The sequence below is a fragment of the Bipolaris sorokiniana genome (assembly GCF_000338995.1).
Source record: "Bipolaris sorokiniana ND90Pr unplaced genomic scaffold COCSAscaffold_21, whole genome shotgun sequence".
In the NCBI taxonomy this organism is placed as follows: Eukaryota; Fungi; Ascomycota; class Dothideomycetes; order Pleosporales; family Pleosporaceae; genus Bipolaris; species Bipolaris sorokiniana.
In genome coordinates this window covers 106958-129863 of record NW_006911915.1, presented here as the reverse complement: position 1 = coordinate 129863, position 22906 = coordinate 106958, and the positions used below count along the sequence as shown (strand labels likewise).

Genomic DNA, 22906 nt, shown 5'->3' with positions numbered 1-22906 from the left:
GGTGACTAGTACTAGAAAAATTGAAGATATCGGTAGGATAAGATAGTACGTAGTGGTTTTGAACGGGATCCACGACCACGTTTGGATGAAGAAAACCGGGCAATTTACCTACTATCGCTTTACTTTACTGCCATTTACTAGGCGCTTCCGCAGCTAAGCACTACTAGACATGAATGCGAGATTCCTAACCGACAATGGGTGCATCAGACCTTGTAAAGTGTAAGTTGATATCGGAACAATACTAATAAGTAAGCACGGCAGATGAAGTGCTGACGAACGTCCGCTGAACCTCATTGGTGCCAAGACTGCAGGGTCGAAGCTTAACTACGGCCTTCATGGACGTGCTGGGCGGACAACTAACCCGATTGGACACTTGTCAACGATCAACTACTATCGATCGAACCACACTGGTATCTGTCGAGTGCAAGTACCCGTGAATCGTCTTGGCCAGGTGAGTACTGCAAACTTTCCTCACCAAATGATCATAGTAGTACGCAAAGCGGCAGGGAACCAATCCATTCTTTCGAAAAAAAAAACAATGTTCCCTGTGCCTCCATAAGTACATTCAATAGTATACACTTAGTACATTTCCCTGTCCCAGCATAGACGCTATATCCATGCACTAGAGATCTTATACAACCGAGGACTGGGTCATTGCTTCCCGCCCCTCACTCCACATCCTCGTCTTCTTTGCCAAGAAATCCGCCCCCTTGCTGCTCAACGGTTTTGAAAACTCCGCTCGCTTGCGTGATAATCCAACCACGGCACGAGCCTTTCTCTTTCCCTTCTTGATTGATCTCAATGGCACGCCAGTGCCTAGACCACGTTCCCATAGTGCATAGTGGACCACCTTGTCCAGACCAATCTTGCTTCGCTTTTCCGGCTTAGTTGCCTTGACTCGGCGAAGTTCGACGTTGCCCAAGTTGATTAAATCACCGAGGTCAGCCTTTCGCTTCTTCTCAGCAGCAGATGCAGCTTCTCCCTTAGCCTTCTCTCGCGCCTTCTGGCCTTCAACGTGGATAGCGGAGAAGAGGCTGGTGGGCTGGGGCTTAGCAGCTAGGCAGAGGCTATTGTATAGGTCTCCAAGAGTGTTTGCGGAAGTCAGATCTGGGTCGGAAATACGATAACCTGTGAGCTGATAGAGACGTTTGTAAAGCTGATCATATTAAGTTAGTATCGTTTGTTATGTTGTGATCAGGAACAGCACTTACAGCAAACTTGAGGTCAACATCAGCTACTTGGATCTGTCGCCACTTTGTTTCCTCAGGCTTGGCGGCAGATCCGCTTGTTCGAGCCTGTTGTACAGCTCTCCTCAAAGCCGCAAAGTCCTCGGCCAGGCGCTGCGCTTTGTCTTCCAGAATTGAGTGCTGTGTCTTACTCCGTGACTCTTTGACAGGTTGAGTCTCGGACTTTTGAGTGGGAGGCTCTGCCGAAGTGGAAGTGGAAGTTGCCGTAGGTGTGATATCCTCGACAACTGGTTTCTCAACTGGCTTGCTACGAGGCACAGGGCGATTCGACATGAAGTCGAATGGCTTCTTTTCGTCATCCATCTTTACCACGGCTGCCCGCTTGTGTGCTGGCGTGTCAGGGTCCATGGTCGAAGGCTGCTCTTCTGTTACGACAATGTCCTCAGCTTCCTCGAGAAAAAGTTCGTCTGATTCCTCAAGTGCAGGCTCCCAAGTTGGGGCGCTTTGCATGCTCTCTAGAAGCCGCTCAAGACTCTTGTGTTGGGGAAAAGCTAGGGCAAGGTCGCCAGTATCCGTCTTGACCAACTTGATATCCTTGACCCAGCGTGGCGCGTCGTAAATCCCGCGGTTGGCAAACTTGGAAAAGTCAATTTCGAGACCAGCCTGTTTCATGGCGTAGATTTCGGTGATAGCCTGGGTGAAGCGGTTGCGCAGATCGCTGGGACGGGTAACCTTTGTATGGAGACCAAAGTTATAGGCTGTATATGGGCGTTTCGTCTTCTCGTGTACGGTTTGTGCCATCATCAGATTCTCGTCCTTGAGGGTGTATGGAGTGCCGGTGAGCTCTTCAATCTCGTCTGCCATCTCTAATGTAAGCGGGGTATAGGTGCGCAGTGTAAGCTTTTCGAATTCCACGGCCATGTCCTTCTCCACCTTTTGCTTAAGCCACTCCTCACCACCCACACGCTGGAGACCACTGATGTTCTCCGAGGGCTTGTAGTGGGGGAAGTTGGGCCCCTCGTCGTCGAGTACCTCCACATATTCGCCCTGTTCTTCTGGCGCTATGCGCACAGGCGATGTCGGGTCGTATGGGTCAACATGTGCGCCAATTGGCTCCGAATCACCGAGAAGTCGCTTCTGCCATCGCCGCACAAACTGCTGGTGTTTCTTCTTGTCTTGTTTTCCGGGAAGGAGGAAGCAATTGGGCGAGGTGGTGGAAAATGCAGCGGCGGCTCGAATGTGTGCGTAGGGTGAGACAGCGCCACGATAGGGCAGAGGCGACACTCTCTGGCATATAGACGCGGAGAGCGAATGTGAAGGGTCAGTTGCCCGCGAGGGGCGCGGTATTCGGCGCATTAGAGCGGGATGTCGAGGATGCAATTGATGCTAGAAATCCCTTCGACATGCAATCAGCAGCTCGCCAAGACGCCGAAATCTAGCCAATCACAACCGCCGCAGCCCCGAACTATTGCACCATGTATGTGTACATACTTGATACTACTTTACTTCAAGACATCTTGCTGTGCTTGCATAGGTGATTTTTTTAATGCAATGACAGACACAACACTTTCCAAGAAAATCGTACTGCCGGGTATCATTTAGGTAAACTTCTTTACTAGCCATGTCGACCCCCTCTCGTCATACTCCGCCTTTGTCACAAGGACCTCCTTCATCAGATCCGGCTGGCTAGCATATCGCGCTCCTCCCAGCCATGTGTGCTTGATGGGATCCCCCGCCCTGACTATGTTCAAAAAATACTCTACGGGCACCAAAGCCCTCAGCTCCGTCTCCAACCGCTCCATGAAACCAGCAATGAGCGAGTTTCCACCAACAACAACTATATTCGCTAGCAATCCAACTTTCAGAGCCTCTGGCAATGCACTAAGCGATTCCATGACTGCTCCGGGGAGGCCGATTTCCTGAATGCCGATATCTGAGGGGTTGAACAATAGTTCTGGCACGGTAAAGCGCTCGTTGCCCAAAGGCAACAGGTCCTCTCTTGGCCCCTGCAGTGGTTGCAACCCACGGCGCATACGCGATTTTGCCGGGTCGTGAGGACGTGCATGCCCATGTATCGCGTTCTCGTAGTCAGGCAGCACGTAGTCGACGACGATGCTCGAATCCAGCTCTCGTTTGGCTCCCAGTCGTCCTTTCCATGTCCGCTCGAGATCTGTAGCGAATTGCTGTGATGATGGCACCACGTACGATACGGCTTCCTTGATCTCATTCAGCAGGTATGTTTCCTCCATCATGTTATAGTGGCGTAAGGAAGATAGCTCCTTCAGGTAGTTGGTGAGCAACTTCCCGCCGACGGTGAGCCGCCTGACAGCTGATTGTATGAGCTTGCCATTATAGAGAGGTAATATGGTTGTATCCGAGTAGGAGGTATCAATGACTAGGAGGCACTCTTGCGGTAGCGATGATAGCGGCGAGGCGGTGGGGCTGTTGTAGGCATTGAGTGTCGCGCCCACACATCTATAATACGCGGCGAACTCGAACTGCTCAAAGACAATCTCGTCGCAGTTCTTCTGCAATTCTTTCGGACAGTTTGGTTTCTCGGTCAAGAGCAGGTTTGTCTCTTTGGGGTCACACTATGCGCCATCAGCAACACCATCTCATAGTCGCTGCAGGTGTGCATACCCACCCTTAACCCCTCACCCGCCGTCTCGCTCATGAACTCATGCTCCCAGATGGCCTTCTCCGCCTCCCAGTTGACAATGAATCCCTTTTCTACTGGTCGCCGGAAGGCCAGCTCGCCGAAATCTTTGCACGAGTCGAGTTCGGCGCCGACATAGGTGCGCTTGTCACGCGTGCTGCGCGCAATGCAGTTGGCTATGACACTGCAGTCGTCGTATGTAGGATCCGTCCCTGTCGAGACTAGACCGGCTTTGATGGTGTATGCGCCATTGTCTATGACCAGTGTCTTGTGTGGTGGTGCAGGTGCAGACTTCTTGGAGCCTTTGGGTGGCATTGTTCGAGTGACGGCGGTTCATCAGTTTGCGCGCCGCTACCAGAATCCCACATGCTAGTAACGCCTGCTCACGTGTTGCCCCACTCCCATCCAAATACCACGTCTTGGGTCGACACAATGTGTCCTATTTTCTTACAAGTCTTACATGTCATTCAGCCATGTCATGCTACGTTCAGAATCGAAATAAACGATATGGTAGTTGAACATAAACGCATGTATGCGCTCAAGCAGGAGCAGAGGCGCGCGGAATAAACAACTAAGAGAAACACAAAGCATGGGAAAAAGAAAACATGAATCGATCTTCATGAATTGAAAGAGGGCGAGACAGCCATCTGCACACTGCAAAGCCAATCTCATCGAGGACAGCAGAACCAGGCCTGTTAGAAGTGCGGAGTCCGCATGACGACACACCCCCGCACGCGACTTATTGCCTCTCTTCCTCTAACTCCACTCAGGGTACTCGTTTCCTTTGTTGAAAGACTTCTACTACCCCCGAATAATACCTTCGTTCTACACTTCACGGCTATATGCCTGCCAGTCTATGACATCAATCACTCTCTTGTAATTACACACGCGACTGACTTCAAGTCGAATACCACCAACATTCACCCGAGACTTCCAGCCACACCCAACCGCCATCTTCGCCATGGATGATGACTGGCAAGACGCGGCGTTTTCTTCACGCCACATGCACAATCGCAGAGGAAGCAGCGGCAAATCCAAACACACCAGCGCCTTTGACGTCCGCAAGACATTCGCAAGTTACTCCGTCAAATGCCCAGCCTGGCAAAAGGCCTTAACTACAAACGGTGATGCGCAGTCAGACCAAGAAGCTTCCTTAGAGTTGTACCGGCTGACCGAATCCGGTGAGGGCGTTGTGGGCGAACTCCTCCTCTCAGGTGTGCTGCGGTCATCCGTCATTTTAGCCGGTAGTCGAGACAGCCTACGACGAACTATTGCGGATCTCGAATCAGGCGACGATGCGCCTGAGGAAGATGATCAAGAGGGGCAAGGCGATACCAGTAGTAACACCGAACCAGAGTCGCCAGCGAAAACGCGCTTCGACATATTCGAGAAGAATAGCTTCCGCTCTCCCAAGTTTTGGTTCCGCTGGAGCGGCGTTCCACATGGTGTACCCAACTCAACTTCGAAAGAGAATGGTTCTTTTGAATCAGATCTGGGATATCTTGTATTTTCTGGAAACGACTGTCGAAAGTTCAAAGGCACCATTAATTGCGCCTCTTTGAAGTGGAAGAATGTTGCCATCACCGGCCACAAGATGATTGCGAGATCAGAGTCGGATACCCAGGTCACATGGGGCAAAGATGAGGTTCCGCTTTGAGGAATCTTGATAATAGATTTATTTTGGTAATCTAGTCGCCTTCTCTCTATGGTAATGGTAATAAATTGATTCGATTTGCAGCCGTGTTCCGCCATCAATCATACTAGTCAGCATTCTCGAAATCGAGTTTCTTGAGTTTGCGATTTCCATATCTTCACATATCCGGATAAGTCGAATTCATTGATCGAAATGTGTCAGTTGTTTTCTAGCAGTTGAAGTTTCATTTTCGACATGCTCAGCTACGAACATAAAAGAGAAGTCTATATGTAAAAAGACGCAGCAAAAGTAACAACTGTATACAAAAATATGATCAAAGTCATATGATCACTGGGTCTCCCAAACCTGGCTCTTTTGGGGTTCAGGTATTCTTCTTTTGGGTATCGCACCCCTGTCTTCTCATCCATCTGCAACGCCTCATCTGCAGTGACTTGTACTGGTGGCCATAAGATATAGCTCACAGGAATCCAGCAACTGATGAACTGACCCAACCACCATACTGGGGGCCATCCAATTCTCGTGAGTAGGAATATCCATCGATCACGGCCTAATAGTGCACGTTGTTCCAAATAAGCAGTACCAATCTGCGCGGCTGGATCGAAACAGCGGACAAAGTTGAGCGAGAGACCGATCAAGCAGGCCAAGATATAACAGACGTGTATCCATACCATCTGCTGCAAAAACAGTGCGCGGAAACGTCCTACGAAGCCCGAAAGATTGGGTCGCCGCTCTTTGATCGAGGCAGACAAACTCCCACTCGGCACGAAACCAGGCGTCGTCCCACCAAATTTAGCCGGCAGAATGAATCCGCAAACCAGGGAGAGCGCGTAATATGGCACAAGCCAGATATCCGCTTGATCCCAGCGCATAGCATCTCTGTAACCGACAAACAACGCCAAACTGGCTTTGTGAGCAGTGTCGGAAAATACCCATAAGCCGACGAGGCGCAGTAGCCAAACTAACTGCCAGCGTTCATGGTACACAACAAAGGGGTAGCCGGCGAGCAGGGCAAGAACGTTTCCGACAAAGCCGATCCAGGTCAAGGTGCAGTTGGCAAAAGAGCCAGCGCCGAAGACGAAGCCAGCGAGGCGTTGGCGAGCAGTACAAAATGGGATTTTTGGGCCCCAGAGGCGGAAATTTAACTGTTGACAATTAGCTTTTCTTCTAGTGTCATGCATATTCGACATATTATAGAACGCACTTACCTTGAACGCAGTCTGAACATTGCCAATCGTCTATCACAAAAGTTTATCAGCAAATCGACACTCAAAACTGTCGCATTCCAACCACTCACCCATCTCGTCCGCTGCTTGATATGCCCCCGCAACGTCTCCGGCATCTCTCCACACTGCATATACTCATCCACATACGCAACCTGCCACCCCTTCCCCAGCAACAAAGAACTACACGCCGTATCCTCGCTAATCGAAAACGCAGGAAACCCGCCAATATCCGTCAACGCATCTCGTCTGACCAGGTACCCGGACCCCACGCAATCGGCTGCTCCCAGTCCATCGTGCACGGTCTCCGTTACAGCGTAGAAGTAGTCGAGATCCTGGCGCACGTGGTCGTTTTTGGGTATATTCCAGAAGTTTTGCGGTGGGCATGCCATGGCCATTTTGGAGTCGGAAAGGAGATGCGGCATTAGTTGACGGAGCCAGTTGGGTTGCACGATCATGTCGACGTCTAGGCCTGCGACGAAGGGGGAGGGTGGATCGTTGAGTTTGGCGCTGTATTGGAGGCCGTTATTGAGATTGCCTGCTTTCTGAAGTGTCTTTGTTAGTGAAACTTATCCCAAAGGGTTGTTTAAGAACTCACGTAGTCTGGGATTTCTGGAGGTGGCCGGCTGGCGTAGTGTGCAAAGGGATATTTCCGCTGCAAGTGTAGTATCTTATCCTGTAGGTCTTTGCTTCTACCATCGTCACAAAGAACCACACTTAAACGGTTTGCCGGCCAGTTCGTCTCGCATGCAGATCGTACAACGTTGAGAATGGTATCGTGGTCCTCTCCACACGCAGTGATCAGGACCGAGATGACGGGTACATCTTCGCCTTGGAGGAAAAGCTGGGGTCGACTTGGACGTCGGGGAACCAGCATGCGGTTAAAGTAGAGAAAGATGGTAGGTATATATTGAAAGAATTCGACGACGAGAAAACACCATGCGAGAACTAGCTGCTGGTTGCCTTGGAGTTGTGTGTAGACGACGCAGTAGACTCGAAGGCAAAAGTATAAAACGAGGGCTATGGGGGCTAGAAAACCCGTAATGCAAACGAGTGGCCAGAGAGCATCTGGTGCTATAGCCATTTTAGCGGGCTAGGGCAGGGTATGGAAGAGATGGGGCAATGAGCAGAGCAGACAAATGCTCCTCTAATCTATCCTCAAATTCACAAGGCCAGTAGATATAATCTCCACTGACGTCTTGTTGTTTTTAAACATGATTCATTAACCCTCTTTCCCCATCCTTATATTTTTACGCTTATCACGCAGTCCATCGATCGTGCGCATATATGCATATGTGGGTTTAGTGATCGTCGCCAATGCAATGTCCACAAATTAGATACCCGCCAGTAATTCCTAGGTCGGGGTACGTACCGGCCCTTTCCGAGTGCTCCAATGATGACGGCTCTATCTTCGTTTCTTCGCCCCATTGTGGCACTCTGAGCAGCCGTATAGCTTGCTCATTTTCACGAAGAAAGCTGAGACTAGGATGATAAAAAATCAATGCTCTGTAAGAAGTAACACGCAATTACATCACCTGCAAATTGCAAAGATCTCCTCCCCATATACAGGCTACCCTCCTTAGGGCCTCAGCGCAAACAAGCAATACCCAAAAAACCCTAATATTGACGACATACGCCTAGAAGAAGCATCCCAACAAAAACAACCTACCCAAGGCACACACAAGTCAACAACAAAAAAGGGCCCACCCAAAGCACACACCAATCAATGATGTTCCACGCTTTTCCTTTCTAGCCCCGAAATACCTGCGGCTTGTAAAGCCACTGCTGCAAAGGATGAAGATTGGTTCTCAAAAGCAAAGAAATAGCAATGTGAGGCTACGGTAGCGTCGATCGCAACGGAGCGAGCCTAGATCATGTCGGAAGCTATGATCTCATGCGTGTATGGCCATTGCGTTAGTTACGAGAAGCAGGTTCTCAGGGCGCAGGGTATGTTTGATCGATAGCAAGCTACAAGGCCTCATTGACCACAGTACTAAAGAGCTGCAAATCCAAGGCTTCACCGAGGAACAAATAACATATAAGGTGTTCAAGAACATAGAATGTGAGGGTTCAAAAACGATTCTGATGATTCTCAAGCCTGAGGACGGTGATTTCTTGTCCGCCTTTGTCCAACGACACCGCCAAGAATTCAACTTCACCCTTTGAGCACCCGGACTTCATCAATGATGTTCGCGTTGGAAACATTGCTTCCGCTGAACAAAATAACCGAGAAGAGTCCTTTGCATCAGCTCAAGGATGCAAAGTTGAGGGACGCCAGTGCATCCACACAGCAGGCACAGGTCTACTTCGACTCGGAAACTGGATTCAGAAGCACCTCAGTCTACCACCCCAAAGATCTTGGCTCCAATGTAAGACTGCGCAGTCCTGCCATTATCATGGACGAGACTCAGACCATAGTGATCAACCCTCATGTGGTGGTACACGTCCTGACACATGCATACTTATCGACTTGGAGACCGCGTCTCGACAAGCCACGTATTCGTCAATGGTTGGCCTTGTTCGTCTGTCGATTTTCGGTTATAGATTTATGTCTATTGCTGAGCAGATGGGCCGTACTCTTTAGAAGACTTCTGTGTTGACTAATATCAAGGAACGACTCGACTTTTCTTGTGCATGTAACGACCAGTCAGCGTGTTACTGATGTGATGCTCAATGCGCTACACGCGTGCCGCCTCCCAGAAGCTGCCTCAACCCAACGTTTAGTATCGATACTAAGGTCGATGAAGTGATGACCAAGATTTCTCCGGGCTTCGGTTATTACGAGACAATTGCGGGTGGAGCTGGTGAAGGTGATGACTGGGTTGGAGAGGATGGTATACATGTGCAAATGCCAAACACCCGAATCACCGACCCTGAGATTCTCGAGAAACAAAGCAATAAAACTCATCAGGGGAGAGGTCCTAGTAGAAAGCTGTAGGGTGATGGAAGGTATTGTATTGTTTGAGTTATAAGGGTCTGCCGATATGCAGGGTCTACTTATAGTGGCTGTTACGTGCCTTGTCTCCCATCGAGCGTTACAGGATCAACTTACACGAGACCAACAAGGACAAACTTTGAATATTTCTTCGTTAAGTATATTAATATTATATAGAGAATCTTTCTATAACAACGTTATAGAACTCTCTTCACTGGATACTTCTTATTTAGAAAGTTTCTCTCTGTCTATGGCACCACAGTTTCTATCGGCAATTGAAAAAGGATTCCATACCCTACCTCTATCAAGATATCTCAATACTGTTGAAGTCTTCAAGGATATTTATTTTAAACTCTCTTTTCTAATTAGTTAAATTCATGAAAAAAAAAATGGGACTATGTCTTCGCTACTCAAAATACATACTGGTATTAGTTATAGGTTAAACATGATAGAAAAACCATGTAGGTTATAGAAAATAGAGATAAATTCAACTGGGCTTATTTCTGTAGCGGAAATGTGTCTAGATACTTGCAAAAGCACCTTTTGTTTTCAGATGCAGAGAAGGAAGACTCATTAGGACGAGAACGAGAGTATATGTATATATACGGACGGAAGTTTCCAAATTGTGCCTCCTCCTTGAGCGCTTATATGCGAAGTTACCTAATCCTAAAGTATTTGCGTTAATGCTTGTACAACGAATAGTATGTAGCAGATTTTTTCTATTTTTCTATTAGAAAAGCCAATTTTTGCAATAAATGGTTGTAATAACATTTTTTACTCTTTGTTTAATGATTACTTTATATACAAGATTATTTTATTCAGGTATTGGGATAAGATTAACCTTACTCTGCTACATTACTTCGGAGCAGAATAATAAGGCACTGGTATATTGAAACGATGGGTTTGAGCGTTCAAATTCCACTAACCGTGGAACCATTTTTCCTCAAACGGCACTAATAATCTTACTACGTGTTCCCTCTCAAGTGATCCGTCACATAGCTCCAGCACGGCATCTAAATAGTGAGACAAGCTCAGCTACGAAGATACCAACGACCTAGCTCCAACACTACACAAGATCTTGCCCGTGCAATCAATCTTGAGCGACCTGGCATGTAGCAATTGGCCATGGAGTTAGATCCGCAATATTGATCCTGGCGCAATCCTGAGAATACTGTTTCTGGATCTTATCCAAGAGTAGATTCAGGCCGTCCGTGTTCAGTAAACAGCGGTCCCGGGGCACCATGCGACCGGCAAGCTTTTGGTGGTTGATAGTGATTGTCTCGTGGCAAGTGACTCTTGTTCCGCCTTCTATGCTGTATTTGGATGGATCGATACTGTTGCATTGGCAGGTTATATTTGCCTATTCGGAATGATTAATTCGGAGTTCATCTACTATGGAGGAGGAAAAGGTTAAGTCATTGGGGTACACACAGAGGTAATGCTGGCGAAGATAAAGATGGCGGCTAAAGAATTGAACTTCATGATTGTGTAGCGGTGGGACATGATGAAGGCGTTCAAGACCTTTTCGTTTGAGAAGAAAGTACTAATAGTAGATGATGCGAGGCTGGTGACGGTATATTGGTTTATATGTACACAGGTCACTGGCGATGATAGCCCCTTGACTGTCTAATTTGCGGCCAGCTAACGATACTTAGAATGAGGAGGATACGGTAGTCTTTTGCAAGGCAGTTTTGCCGTATGATTCTAGACTTAGCCGAAGAACTTTTAGAAATGAAAACGCTCGGTGGTGGGAATGATCGTTCGGCCTGATCTCCTTCATAAATATGCATTGCATCGCGTCTTCACTTGCAAAGTGATTGTGATTCTCACAATACCTCTGGTTTTATGTAGATTTCGTTTTTGGTGCTAATGCACTATCTGCTACCTCAATCTAGATAGAGGCTAATCAACTTCCCCTATCAAAGCTCTAAACCCAGAAGGGAAATAAAATGGAGATGGAAAACAAAGCGGTGAAGAGATACAGAAGCTCTGCAAAATGATTGGGAAATCCGTCATAAGTAACACTACTTTCCCAATTCCTTTTGGTAAGAAGTGATTGCTCCAGATGTCTCATAGCATATGTTTCAATAATTCCCATACTAAGCCTAGAAATTGATTTCCTAATGATTTTAGCAGCATTGTCTTTCGTTCTCTACTTTTCTTTGTTAAGTATGGCGCCTGAACTTGTAAAACACACATCTATACTATCCCTTCCCTGCAAATGAGTGGTAGTACATGGGCCATCTAGTCCTTCATTTTCACGCGTTACTTTTCTTTACAGAGTCTTCTTTTTCTTGTTGTAAGATTAACTAAGGACTAGTATCATCTGTGGGCCGTGTCAGTACCAAGGCCAAATTTGCTTTCAGATTCTCGAGACTTTTCTCTAATGTTGATGGATCGCTCTCTTCTAGACTTCAAGAATCGATTACTCGAAGACAACTAGGGTTATAGATCAAATACATAGTACAAATACGACTCTTCACTCTTCACTCTTCACTCTTCAATGCCCATATATGACCGCTCTGTCTACAGAGCGAAAAAAAAAGAGCCCCTCTCTCCAACACCTCTCTACTTGACCCACTACATACATCTTCCCGCCACGCCCTCCTCGCCACTCCCCCATCTCATTTTCCGCACACTCAAATCTCAACCTAAAAATTTTCACCAGGCCAATGCGATTTACAGATGCATCAGTGATGAGAACACAAAACCAACTCCGAAAGAAACCACGCTAGTTATTTTCAAAATCGGAATTTCCATTCAAAGCAAGCGGATCAAGACTAGGATCGCCAACGGGAAGGTCTGATTGCAAATCGTACACTGACTACATGGGCTTTTCTCTCGAATCAGTGAAAGATGCGTTTATCTCGTCCTGCAAAGTGGACAGCCTCAGTATAATCAGGCCTTTCTGCATCGGTTGTGTCCTAATAAAACATATCTTCATTTCTATATCATGTGTGTTGCTACTGCTGTTGTTGGGCTATGGATAGTACTTCTCAGCTAGTTGTTTACTGTGAACAACGGAAGTTTGGATCTTGATACATTTCGACATTATGTTTTTTGTATCACACCTAAGTTTGCAAATCCGATTACTTTCATCTTCTTTTTATCGTATACTGGATTTTATCATAAACATGGAAAGAAAACGTGTAAAGTGAAATAATGGGGGTTTCGGTAATAGAATTGAGCAGCGGAAGCTTGGAGTTTAAGGAATGCTACGAGTGTGTCTTCACTGAATACCTTGTGCTGGATGCGCTAGCTTAAATTCTTAGAACCTATACAGCATGCAGCTTGTCAATCTTGACCATTCTCGCTGTCAAGACACCACTTCCAGCTTTCCCTCCTCCTCCCAACCTCATCAAGAACCAATCAGCCAGAAACTATGAAAAAAAAACCCCCCCACAAACGCATCTAGAACCCCTACAGCCCCAAACAACCGCATCAGCAACTCCCCCCTTAGGTAAGACCATCAGGCCACTTGAAACAATCACCTTCGAAAACTGGCACACGCTACTGTTTCCCAGGCACTGTGCATGTCGACTGCCGCGTGGACCAACAAGGTGATTCCATGTGGAAGCACCAGAGAAGGATATGCGGCATGAACCCGTGGCGACAATGCATCGTCTTGTGTACTTATGCTTAGTCTGACAGTAGCATATCAGTGTGCGTCATATGGTTCTTGGACGAGAAAAGAATCATCCGGTGATGAAGAGATCAAAAGTTGTTTAACATTTGTTTTGTTTGTTACTGATGATAACTTGAGAGTTCCTATTGAACCTCTTGCCGTGCATGTTGTATACTACGGGTAATGTCATGTCTTTTTTCATGATGATAGAGTGCCAGGGACAAGCACTTTGAACCCTTTCTTCGCTCTAATCTTGCATGGCTCTTGAATGTATATGTACAGTTCGAATGAGTAATCCTCTGCTCTTGTGTGATGCTCTTCTATCCCCGGGCCGGGCGTGTCTCTTTCTTGCTTCTCCCTTCGTGTGCACCTCCGCCATATGTGAAAGGTATGCTTCTTCAATACAGTGATTTTGTGGCATGTAGTTCGGCGTAGCGATGGTAGCCTTTGTACAGGGCTAGCGTTGAGAATAGCTCAATCCTCGCCGAAGACGATGAAGCTCGCCTCCTCCTCAACTTCCCAATACGTGCAGCTGCCCTCACTATCCTCATCACTGTACTCGTCGTCAGATTCGACGTCTTCCCAGTCACTATCGCCATCGTCATCTTCGATTTCATCGATTGTGTCAAGATTCTGGAACGACTCAAGCAGTTCGGTGACTGGCTCTTCAGCACCAGTGACATGAAAACTTTTTGCGTGAGAGTAGTCTTCCGAGTCTTCTGAGATCATGTCCTCGTCATGGTCGTCACCATTGTCAACCACAGTGTACTTGCCGGGTTCGTAGCGCGGTGATCTCCGATGAAAGTACGGATTAGGTCTTCCGGGCTCGAAATCCGTATCTTCTGCGAATGCAACAGCAGAATCCCTTTTGGGACGCGGTCGCTCATCTACACGTCCGGTGGTCTCGGCCCAATACAGGTCTAGTGCCTTGGACGCGGTTTGTACATTTTCGTGACTCTCTTCTGGATGCCGTGCTGACCATTCAGCCTCTTGTGCAGCCATGTTTTCAATAACCGAGAGTTCTTTGAGTGCGCCTATCTTGCCTTTGCACCACGCATTGTAGACGGTGTCTTGATGCTCGGAGCTAGTCAGAGTGCATGATGGTGCACGGCCACCTGCATTCTCAAGGGCTTGCGACAATACGTGCATGTACTTGACGTGCATGTCAATTGTACACACAGGGCATCGGGATTGAAGTTGGCCGGCTGCTGTTGGGTGCATGGTGTGCTGACAGACTGATGCAACGGGCGAGTTTGATGTGGACTTGTTGGTTTCGGAAGTGGGAGGTGCGATGTGGCCAGTAATGTCGTCGAATATGTCGGAAAAATAGCCAGAGTCTTGTCGCTTCAGCCATTGTTGAAAATCTTCGTACTCGCCGGCTGTGGGAATGTAGCCTTGCTCATTTGGTCGGATGTTTGCGTGCAAGCACTGCCAACGCTTGTACAGTTTTAGTTCGCGCGGCGACAGAATGACGCTGGCGGGGATTTTCGGATGGGCCATGGTATTGTGTGGTATCGGCGTGATGAAAACAGGTGCTAGGTTTTTGATGGGAGGTTATGTCTGTAACCAGGTGTTGTTGAGAAGCGCGATGATTTTTTGAGAGCGTGGTGGCCCAGAAATGTGATGTGTGGAGGGGATTTTGGAGAACACAAACTACGTCACGGTGTTGGAAAACCACGGTTCAGCTGTCCGGGTGAGCCGAATGTGACGACTGGTGCCAGGAGGTTTGTGGGAGCAAAAAGGGCGGCGTGAATGAGCTTCTAGTGAGCGTCTATTCGTTGGCTGGAGCGAACAATGCGGTCGCAGCCGTTGTGCGCAACGCACAATGATGGTAAAGGGTGAAGGCTTTGTCGGATCGTGTAGATTCCGCCGTCACCCAGCAAACGGTTGTGGATGCAAACAACCGGGACAGTCTACAGGGAGAGAGGTCTCCTTGGATGTGCAATCTTTCTTTTTTTGTTGGCCAACAGGCTCTAGGTAGGTAGAGAGAAAATAACCGATTTGTGGACGCCGCGCTTAGACGCGACGAACAGTGCCGACAACGTCGCCCGACTTCTCGATCTTAGGGAGGTTGGAGTACCGGGGAAAAGCCATGATTGTGGGGGAGTAGCAGCACATTCCTTGGTCCTGGTGGATATGGGTAGAATGTTCGTGAGATGTCGCGCGGGGTTTTGCCGTGCTCTTGGGTCGGCGTCGGCTGCTGAAGTGGGGGGAGGGGCCGGACAGAGCGAGAGGGAGGTTCGCTACGGGTGTGTGAACGGATGGTTGTGTGAAGCGCGTCACCAGAGAGCGCGAGGAGGGTCGCGTCTTCAGTGCTAGGGGAGGTGGTGAAGGTGAGGGTTAAGATGGATGTGTCTGTGCAAAGGGGACAAAGAAAGGGCCGTCGCCGTCTCGCCTGGCCTGGTTTCGGGCGGAGAGAGCGGGCGGGCTGTGTGGGCTGAGAGGACTGTGCGTCATGCCTGACTCATTTAATTGTCTTTTTGGTCTTTTTGGCTGCGGCTGCGGCCGGACTGTGGCGATGCAGGTGCAGGCGTTCCCTGTGCATGTGCTAGTGCACGTGATGTGACTATCATTATGGTCATGTGACGTCTAAATATACACTAGTACACTGCTCACGAATGCTACTATCCTCACACGCACATATTATCACCACCCAAGCCTGCTGAGAGCCCATGCTGACCAGTCTGACACCGTCTCGCGCCAGTGCTGTGATGCACCAAATCCAGCTGTCAATCCTTCTCACATCACTTACCAACCCGCACTTGGCCTGATGACCGTCATACGACCTCCCTCCCCGTGCCACGAACCCCGCAACATCCAACACAACATGGCTGTGTGCTTCGCTAACATCATTCCCTCGGCAGCCGAAAAGCGCCCGCATCTGACAGGAGAAAACGTATGGTTTGCTCGATAGTGGTTGCGATAGTACATATTCCGCCTTCGCCAGAGAACAAGGCTTGTGTCGGGCTACCAACAGTCACTACCCCAACTTCCGCTATGGCCTTTTCAGTGCAATCTTAAAGGCGCCGATGCTAGCCTCATATTTTACCATCATTTCCGTGGCGCATCGACATAAAGTGTCTGAATACATGGTATACTTACGCGGTGCAAAGACCTGGCTTGGTTGGGTGTGGAACATGAGTAGCAACTCTACAGTAGGCATACCTACTTACTTGGCTCAGAAAGCCGGGACCGCAAGCATACCTAGCTGCGTGCCATCGTGACGTTTCACTCAATCGAGCCCCTTATAGTCTGTGTAGCCTTCTCACCGGTGTCTCTATTTATTGTGCGCCCCTCAAGCCAGTTTAATATCTGTATAAGAGCGCGTCAGTTGCTGACCCCAAAACCTATATTTAGCGTGTCTAGCAGATGGTCTACTTACTACCAATGCTTCGCATTTGCACATGCCATTTGGCCTCGATGTTTTGAGCATCTCATTTGTATTATTCAGCTCAAAGACATGTTTCAAGACACCCAGAATGAAATATCTTGTTCATGAGCAGCCTGACCATCTTTCCTTGAGCACAAACAAGTCGGTCCTCGCAACGTTTGGCGACTTTCCGCAAACATTCCCGAAGGCTGTCCAAAATCTACCGAAGCATTCACCCGACTCTGGTTTCGAGAATGCAAATATTGTATCAGAGTTGTTTGATGTCGCTCTGTTTACATCTTCGAGACAATGTGAGCCAAGCAGGCATGTTGCAACACGCAACTCGGAGCAATGCATGCCAAACCACTCCTCTGGGCAGAAGTCAATACAATACTTTGCGGCCCTTCTAGAAGACAATCGACTAGCGAACCGGCAATGCGACATGACTGAAACGTGACATATCCAATGTCTTTGCTTGATAATGCTCGGGCGTCGAGAGCATGGTACTTACTCGCGCCATTGCGAACGGTCAGTGCTTTTGTGCAAATGCCTCTCGACAAAAGAGATTCCAGCACTAGAAACGGTCATACAGGCCTGAGAGACACGAAGCGTACTCTACGTGGCTTTGTTCCGTTCTTGATCGCTTTTTTTGGATGCGCAGGAAAGAAAACGGATTGTATTTTACCCTTTTCCTTGCGCAGTTGCTGATCTTCATATCATGGATCACCTAAGACGACCAACAAGGGCGCCAGTGCTGACCCTGCGCATCTATTCCAAGTCAAGACAAGCATCAGTCCCAGCGCACCATGGATTTTGTGGTTGCAAAGTTTAGATTCGAGTCTCGGCCTGATGGCACGATACTCGCCGAGGGAAGCTACCTATCAGAGTGTAACAAAGTGCACCACCTACGTAGTGCGCGAGCGGCTAGTGAATAGCTTCAGAAACCATACCCATAGTCGCACCCACAACCCCATTCACACAGCATGCCAATGGGTCAAAGACACAAATTAGCATCGCCATCTGAAGGCATCCCATAGCCGACTGTACTGGCGGTAAGCCGGGCCCTCCGTCGAAGCTTGCCGTTGCGGGGTCGCCGGAAGTGCTTCAGCATTCTTCCGCCCGGTCCCAAAAGAAAGTCACCTCAACTGCTCCCTCCGCCACACCAATGTCCAAACTGGCAAATAATAAGCTTTCTTCCTCCCCGAGCTGAGCTACGATCAGCGGGACTGACATGAGGAGCAGTGCATGCAGGAGACACCCATCCACGAATCATCAACCTAATCTTAGCCTGCCCTCCAGCCCCGACGCCACCTCCGGCTCCAGCTGTGACAGCCGTTTCTAGGTTACACTGGCGAGTTTCCAGAAGTCTACCGCCTTTTTTCGCATTGTGATTCGTCATTGCACAGCGCAACCTAGTATGTAGATCGAGGGCGAACTTTAGCAGGCGACGCCGTCTGCTCTTGTTCCCATGGGAAAGCTAGGACGGTTATACGAGATATCCGGCCGGCCGATCGTATCGTATATTTGGCTCGTTCTGGTATAAGCTATGATAGGAACTGAGGGCATATACCTCGCCAGCGACGAATGGGCACCCTCGATCGCTGTATCTCCATGCACGGATGATGGTGCTGACGGTGAGTCCAGTCCAGCCAAGCCTCATTGGCTTGACAATCGACACAAATTAACAGCTGTTGCTTATTGTGGGTGTAAGCGGCATGCCTAGCTGCGTAAATGGGTAACCCAGGTGCATGCAGGCGTTCTTGTTATGCGTTTTACCCTGACTTGACACTTCAAAGTCGCTCTCCCGTATTAGCCGACCAGGGCGTAACTGTATTAGGTACATACCCACCCGGCATGAGCTCCCACTGTTAGGGTCCTACCTGTTTGTTAAGAGCCTGACCCACCCTTCCTGCCCCTTCTCATCCTTTCAATGGGTCAAGATGGATCGACGTGAGGAATACCGTGACGACTTGAGCAGTGCCCACAGTTACAGAGAGAATCAATTGAGTTCTCCTCCTCCTCCTCCTCAGTTCCAGGAACATGACCAACAATACCCTACACCGACCGCGTCGCACACGTATACAAGCCAAGGCTCCCCGCCGACTGTGTCACCGCCGCTGCCGTACGACCTGGAGCATTCGCGGCACCCTCCACCACCACCACAGAACTACGAAATCTATCAACAAGGGTATGTACACGACTGATTCAACGCATATCCATCTGCATCTGCTCATAGAACGACACGTCCAAATTGCTTTTTTTTCACACCATTGTGCATTGTTCTGAGCTTGGTACAGGTACTCGACGGAAAAAGAGACTCCACACAATCAACATGCAACCACTATCGCCCCAACACCAGACTTCTCGGCGCCTCAAGTTGTGCCAGGCCAGTTCAGTCTATACCCTCAAGTCGGCCGGCCAATGTCTCCTTCATCACATGGCGGGACCACCCTCGCCTCGCCTCACGTAAGACCTTATGGGTTCAAGGAGCACGTCGATCCATCTGATGCGCCCGAGAATGCTCCTGAGCCAGTAGTCCCACCGCCAAAGGAGGAAAGGAAATGTGGTTTGAAAAAGCGAACGTTTTTTATCCTGCTCGGAGTGGTTATACTCGCCGTTGTCGGCCTCGCTCTAGGTCTCGGTTTGGGCCTCGGCCTGCAAAATGATGATTCGTACGTCCTACAAGAATGATGCTAATAACCACTTCCAAGTTGTGACATGCTAACTCTAAATACAGAGACAACTCAGCTGATCCTTTCTGTCGCGAAAAACCGCAATTATGCATTGGCGGTGCTCTCGGTGCCAAGTACGTGTCTAAGAAGGGCGCGTTCAACGGCACTGGCATTGCGCTTGCTGGAGAATCATGGAATCAAGGCCAACGTAAAATCTTTACTTTGTACTTTCAGCATCATACAGGCGACATTCGCTTCATGCAGTACGGCACTGATCAAAAGTGGATTGGTGGCACAAAAGCCCAGACCGTAGCCAGCGGCGTAAAAGACGCATCGCCCATATCCGCTGTGGCCTTTGCGATCAACGCCACCCAATATGTTTGTGATGTTGTTTATCCTTCCATTGATTTCTCACTAACGAGCACAAGACACACATCTTCTACGTAGACCGCAACAACACCATCAGACAAGTAACCCAGGACAACATTACTGACATTTGGCAAGATGGCTCCCTCAACGACCTCAACCTCAAAGCTTTTGACTCACCCACCACGGGCCTGCAAGCCTGTTGGAAAGGCAACTTTTACGGCGACGAAGATTACACCAAATTCCCAACCGCCTCTGGTCTTAACAACACCAAGCCGTTTGAAAACTCGCAGGGAATGAATCTCTGGTTCGCGACCGACGACTCGACGTTTGCACAATACGCATGGTACAGCGGGCGCCAGGACGACACATGGGTCTCCCTCAAGCCATGGGCGGGCTTTAACGGCCACGCAGGTGTAGGCTGCTACTCCTGGGGCGAAGGCACAACCACGTACGCCATGATGGCCAACAAGAACAACGCCGTAGAATTCTGGTGGAAAGACACAAACGTCAGCTTACCCTCGACCGAAACTCACCCTATCAACTCCTGGCAAAACGCCTCCAACGCCGCAATCGGAAACGTATACCCCATCACCTCGCTCGGCTACACAACCTACTTTTACGCCCAAATGGCCGACCGCACAATCCAGGGTTACAACGTGACGTATGCGGGCGAAAATACCACTTTTGTGAAAGACGAGACGTTTGCGATTACGGATCCTGCGGGGCCCGTAAAAGCGCTCGGAGGCACGCACATGACGGTTACGGCGTACAAAGACACGCATGGTCCCGAACCGTGGGATAGTTTGTACGTGTTTTTTCAGACGGCGGGAGACGACATTACGGCTTTTACCAGGGGCTTGACGGGAGGACAGTGGACGGGCGCGCCGTTGAATATTCCCGACGAGTAAAAAAAATAAAAAGGAGTGTGCGGGTCACATATTTCTTCTTTTTTTCGTTAGTTAAATGTATATATCAATGGTTTTTATTTACGGCCTGGGTCACGGAGTGCACTCTTCTTCTGTCTGGATTTTGCTTTCCTCTTTCGCCCACTATTTTGTTTTCTGTTTTTGGGTTACTAGAGACCTTACACTCTCGTTTCGATACCACTGTCCTGGACACAACGGCGTAGATTACGATACCTTTTTTTTTATCAATACAAGCAAAAACATTTGATATATATGTTCAGTAGACAGTGTGAAATATGTTTGAAAAATTTGAAAGACTTTGGATAACTATCACACCAGCAGACTATGCAAGGAGCAGTGCATGATATATATATATTTTTTTCTCTATCGCCGATAAGTTCACCCAAACTTCTTAATGCTTGTCTTTCCAAACGCCCCCACGAGACGTAGTTGTTGGCAGGTTTCCTGGAACGCATGTGGTAAGTGACGGAGCGGTATACATGTAGTAGATGAGACAATAAGAGAAAGATTTCTCAAAACAAAGAAAGACAAGAGAAAGCAATATCTCTTTTCCATTAATCCTTAAGCCGCGTACCTGCAATATCCTCTTGCGCATCTCGAAGGAGAAAACTGTGAGTGAATGGGTTAGCCATGAAACTTTTGCGTTTAAAAATGAAGAAAGGGAAAAAAACGTACTTGTACCACACGATGGTCGGCACCACAGTGCCCAGATGCCACAGACTATGAGCATCAATCATGCCCTTCCACGGCGGAAAATCCAACAACTCCAAACTCATCGCCATGACGATCCACGCAACGCAGATACCGGGCCAAACCGCCCACGTGCGCCCAATCTTCTTATACTGCACATAACTGAAGCCGCTCCACAGGATATTCGACACGATCCCCACCACCACATTGGCAGCCATGTTGTACGTGTAATCCCACGACCACAGCGACAGGTACAAAACATGCAACGTATACAGCACGATACACAGCCCCGTCCACAGCCTTAGCAAGCTCTGCTTCCTCGGCTCCGGGCGATCGAGTCGGAAGACCCGAATCGGCGCATAGTAAAGCCCATACAGCACATTCGCGCCCGCCGCAAAATAATCCAGCTTCTCCGTGAGCCCAGTGTCCCTTGTATGGAAAATCATGCTAAACGTCCAACTCGCCAGCCCCACATAGCCAAACATCAAGTAGTATTTCCGCAGAGGATACGAGGCGGGGATGCGTTCGCGCAGGCGCGCCATACCCCAGTCGTGTGCGAGGTAATTGAACAACGAAAAGATGACCGAAAACGGTTCCTGGACCCCGAGGAAACGATAGAACGGCCACTTGCCGTGGAATTGGTACACGGGCTGCATGTAAGGCGGGTCGCGCGCAAGCCGCTGCTGCGTAATGATGTGTTGGCACGTGTAGTCGCATTCGGAAGGGCAGTCCCAGAGGAGGAGGCGACGGTGGAATGCTATCATGCGTTAGCTACCTCTTCCATTTCCTCATGTCCCGCTCCCAAATAATAAAGAAGATGTGGTGCATTGGGGGAAATTAAACATACGTATATCAACCCCCTTCCCCTCCCCGCAATTCGCCTCCATACAAACTCGCACACACTGCTTGAACTCAGGCAAGTGGTCGCCCATAGATGCTCGTGCGACTCCACATAAGAGCGCAACCATCACCACGGCGACACCCGGCCATTGCATGCCTTTTCGCACTTTCATGTTGTTGGATTGAGGGTAGGGGGGTTCAGTGCACCAACCGGTGGTGTATATGTACAGAGGGGGAAACAACGCAATGCGATAACGACAGGTGGTTTTTGTTTGGACGTATGGCAAAGCAGGGAGTTTGGAGAGTCGCGTATTATCTGGCGTGTTGGCGTCTGGAGGGTGGATCGACAGGGTCTTGGCGGTTGAGTCCGCTAACTCCGAGCTGCTGAACCCTCTTTTGTTTTTTGCAGTATATATATTATTGTAAAAATGAAAGATTCATAATCACCAAGGGCGTATAGCTCAGTGGTAGAGCGCCCGCTTTGCATCAAGCAAAATTGCGGGAGGTCTGGATTTCGATCATCCATCCGTCCACAGCTGAGTACCGAATCCTTTGGATTCACCCCTCTTTTTTTTATTTCCCAACATCATCAATGCTATACCTATTCCCTCTCTACCCTTCTTTTTGTCCATTGGCATTGATTAGTACATTCCGAAATCATAGACGATTCTCAATATTCCTCCAAAAAAGGCATCATGGTGATATCATCGTTCCACGCAGTCTTTTCTTTGTCTTCACCCATGCACAAAACATCACATATTT

The 22906-nt window shown here is 48.8% G+C and overlaps 10 protein-coding genes across 10 annotated transcripts; 4 read left to right on the top strand and 6 right to left on the bottom strand.

Moving 5' to 3' along the window:
• Positions 1-468: 468 nt before the first annotated feature.
• COCSADRAFT_41998 (uncharacterized protein) lies at positions 469-2560 on the bottom strand. Its single transcript, XM_007707771.1, has 2 exons — positions 1212-2560; positions 469-1156 (listed from the first exon to the last, which is right to left on the bottom strand). The coding sequence occupies exons 1-2, from the start codon at positions 2541-2543 to the stop codon at positions 632-634; spliced, it is 1857 nt and encodes a 618-aa protein (XP_007705961.1). The 5' UTR covers positions 2544-2560; the 3' UTR covers positions 469-631.
• Positions 2561-2767: 207 nt separating this feature from the next.
• COCSADRAFT_154895 (uncharacterized protein) lies at positions 2768-4158 on the bottom strand (the record flags this gene model as incomplete). The annotated part of the gene is made up of 2 exons (XM_007707802.1): positions 2768-3778; positions 3832-4158. 2 exons carry the CDS (start codon positions 4156-4158, stop codon positions 2786-2788), a joined length of 1320 nt encoding a protein of 439 aa, XP_007705992.1. The 3' UTR covers positions 2768-2785.
• Positions 4159-4234: 76 nt separating this feature from the next.
• On the bottom strand, positions 4235-4660 carry COCSADRAFT_280376 (uncharacterized protein). The gene has a single exon (XM_007707801.1). The coding sequence runs from the start codon at positions 4513-4515 to the stop codon at positions 4300-4302; it is 216 nt and encodes a 71-aa protein (XP_007705991.1). The 5' UTR covers positions 4516-4660; the 3' UTR covers positions 4235-4299.
• Positions 4661-5658, top strand: COCSADRAFT_280377 (uncharacterized protein). Its single transcript, XM_007707800.1, has 2 exons — positions 4661-5526; positions 5582-5658. Exon 1 carries the CDS (start codon positions 4805-4807, stop codon positions 5498-5500), a length of 696 nt encoding a protein of 231 aa, XP_007705990.1. The 5' UTR covers positions 4661-4804; the 3' UTR covers positions 5501-5526; positions 5582-5658.
• Positions 5659-5704: 46 nt separating this feature from the next.
• Positions 5705-7909, bottom strand: COCSADRAFT_41996 (glycosyltransferase family 2 protein). Its single transcript, XM_007707770.1, has 4 exons — positions 7316-7909; positions 6792-7262; positions 6703-6732; positions 5705-6639 (listed from the first exon to the last, which is right to left on the bottom strand). The coding sequence occupies exons 1-4, from the start codon at positions 7799-7801 to the stop codon at positions 5761-5763; spliced, it is 1866 nt and encodes a 621-aa protein (XP_007705960.1). The 5' UTR covers positions 7802-7909; the 3' UTR covers positions 5705-5760.
• A 682-nt stretch (positions 7910-8591) lies between these two features.
• Positions 8592-8883, top strand: COCSADRAFT_165727 (uncharacterized protein; the record flags this gene model as incomplete). Its single annotated transcript, XM_007707799.1, has 2 exons — positions 8592-8664; positions 8717-8883. 2 exons carry the CDS (start codon positions 8592-8594, stop codon positions 8881-8883), a joined length of 240 nt encoding a protein of 79 aa, XP_007705989.1.
• Positions 8884-8903: 20 nt separating this feature from the next.
• Positions 8904-9725, top strand: COCSADRAFT_351027 (uncharacterized protein; the record flags this gene model as incomplete). The annotated part of the gene is made up of 2 exons (XM_007707798.1): positions 8904-9235; positions 9442-9725. 2 exons carry the CDS (start codon positions 8904-8906, stop codon positions 9653-9655), a joined length of 546 nt encoding a protein of 181 aa, XP_007705988.1. The 3' UTR covers positions 9656-9725.
• Positions 9726-13333: 3608 nt separating this feature from the next.
• COCSADRAFT_280342 (uncharacterized protein) lies at positions 13334-15095 on the bottom strand. Its single transcript, XM_007707797.1, has one exon. It carries the CDS (start codon positions 14775-14777, stop codon positions 13752-13754), a length of 1026 nt encoding a protein of 341 aa, XP_007705987.1. The 5' UTR covers positions 14778-15095; the 3' UTR covers positions 13334-13751.
• A 3425-nt stretch (positions 15096-18520) lies between these two features.
• On the top strand, positions 18521-20849 carry COCSADRAFT_204474 (uncharacterized protein). The gene is made up of 4 exons (XM_007707796.1): positions 18521-18835; positions 18945-19319; positions 19385-19697; positions 19748-20849. Exons 1-4 carry the CDS (start codon positions 18588-18590, stop codon positions 20594-20596), a joined length of 1785 nt encoding a protein of 594 aa, XP_007705986.1. The 5' UTR covers positions 18521-18587; the 3' UTR covers positions 20597-20849.
• Positions 20850-20928: 79 nt separating this feature from the next.
• Positions 20929-22444, bottom strand: COCSADRAFT_185894 (uncharacterized protein). Its single transcript, XM_007707795.1, has 3 exons — positions 22152-22444; positions 21290-22061; positions 20929-21223 (listed from the first exon to the last, which is right to left on the bottom strand). Exons 1-3 carry the CDS (start codon positions 22315-22317, stop codon positions 21169-21171), a joined length of 993 nt encoding a protein of 330 aa, XP_007705985.1. The 5' UTR covers positions 22318-22444; the 3' UTR covers positions 20929-21168.
• Between the last annotated feature and the right edge of the window lie 462 nt (positions 22445-22906).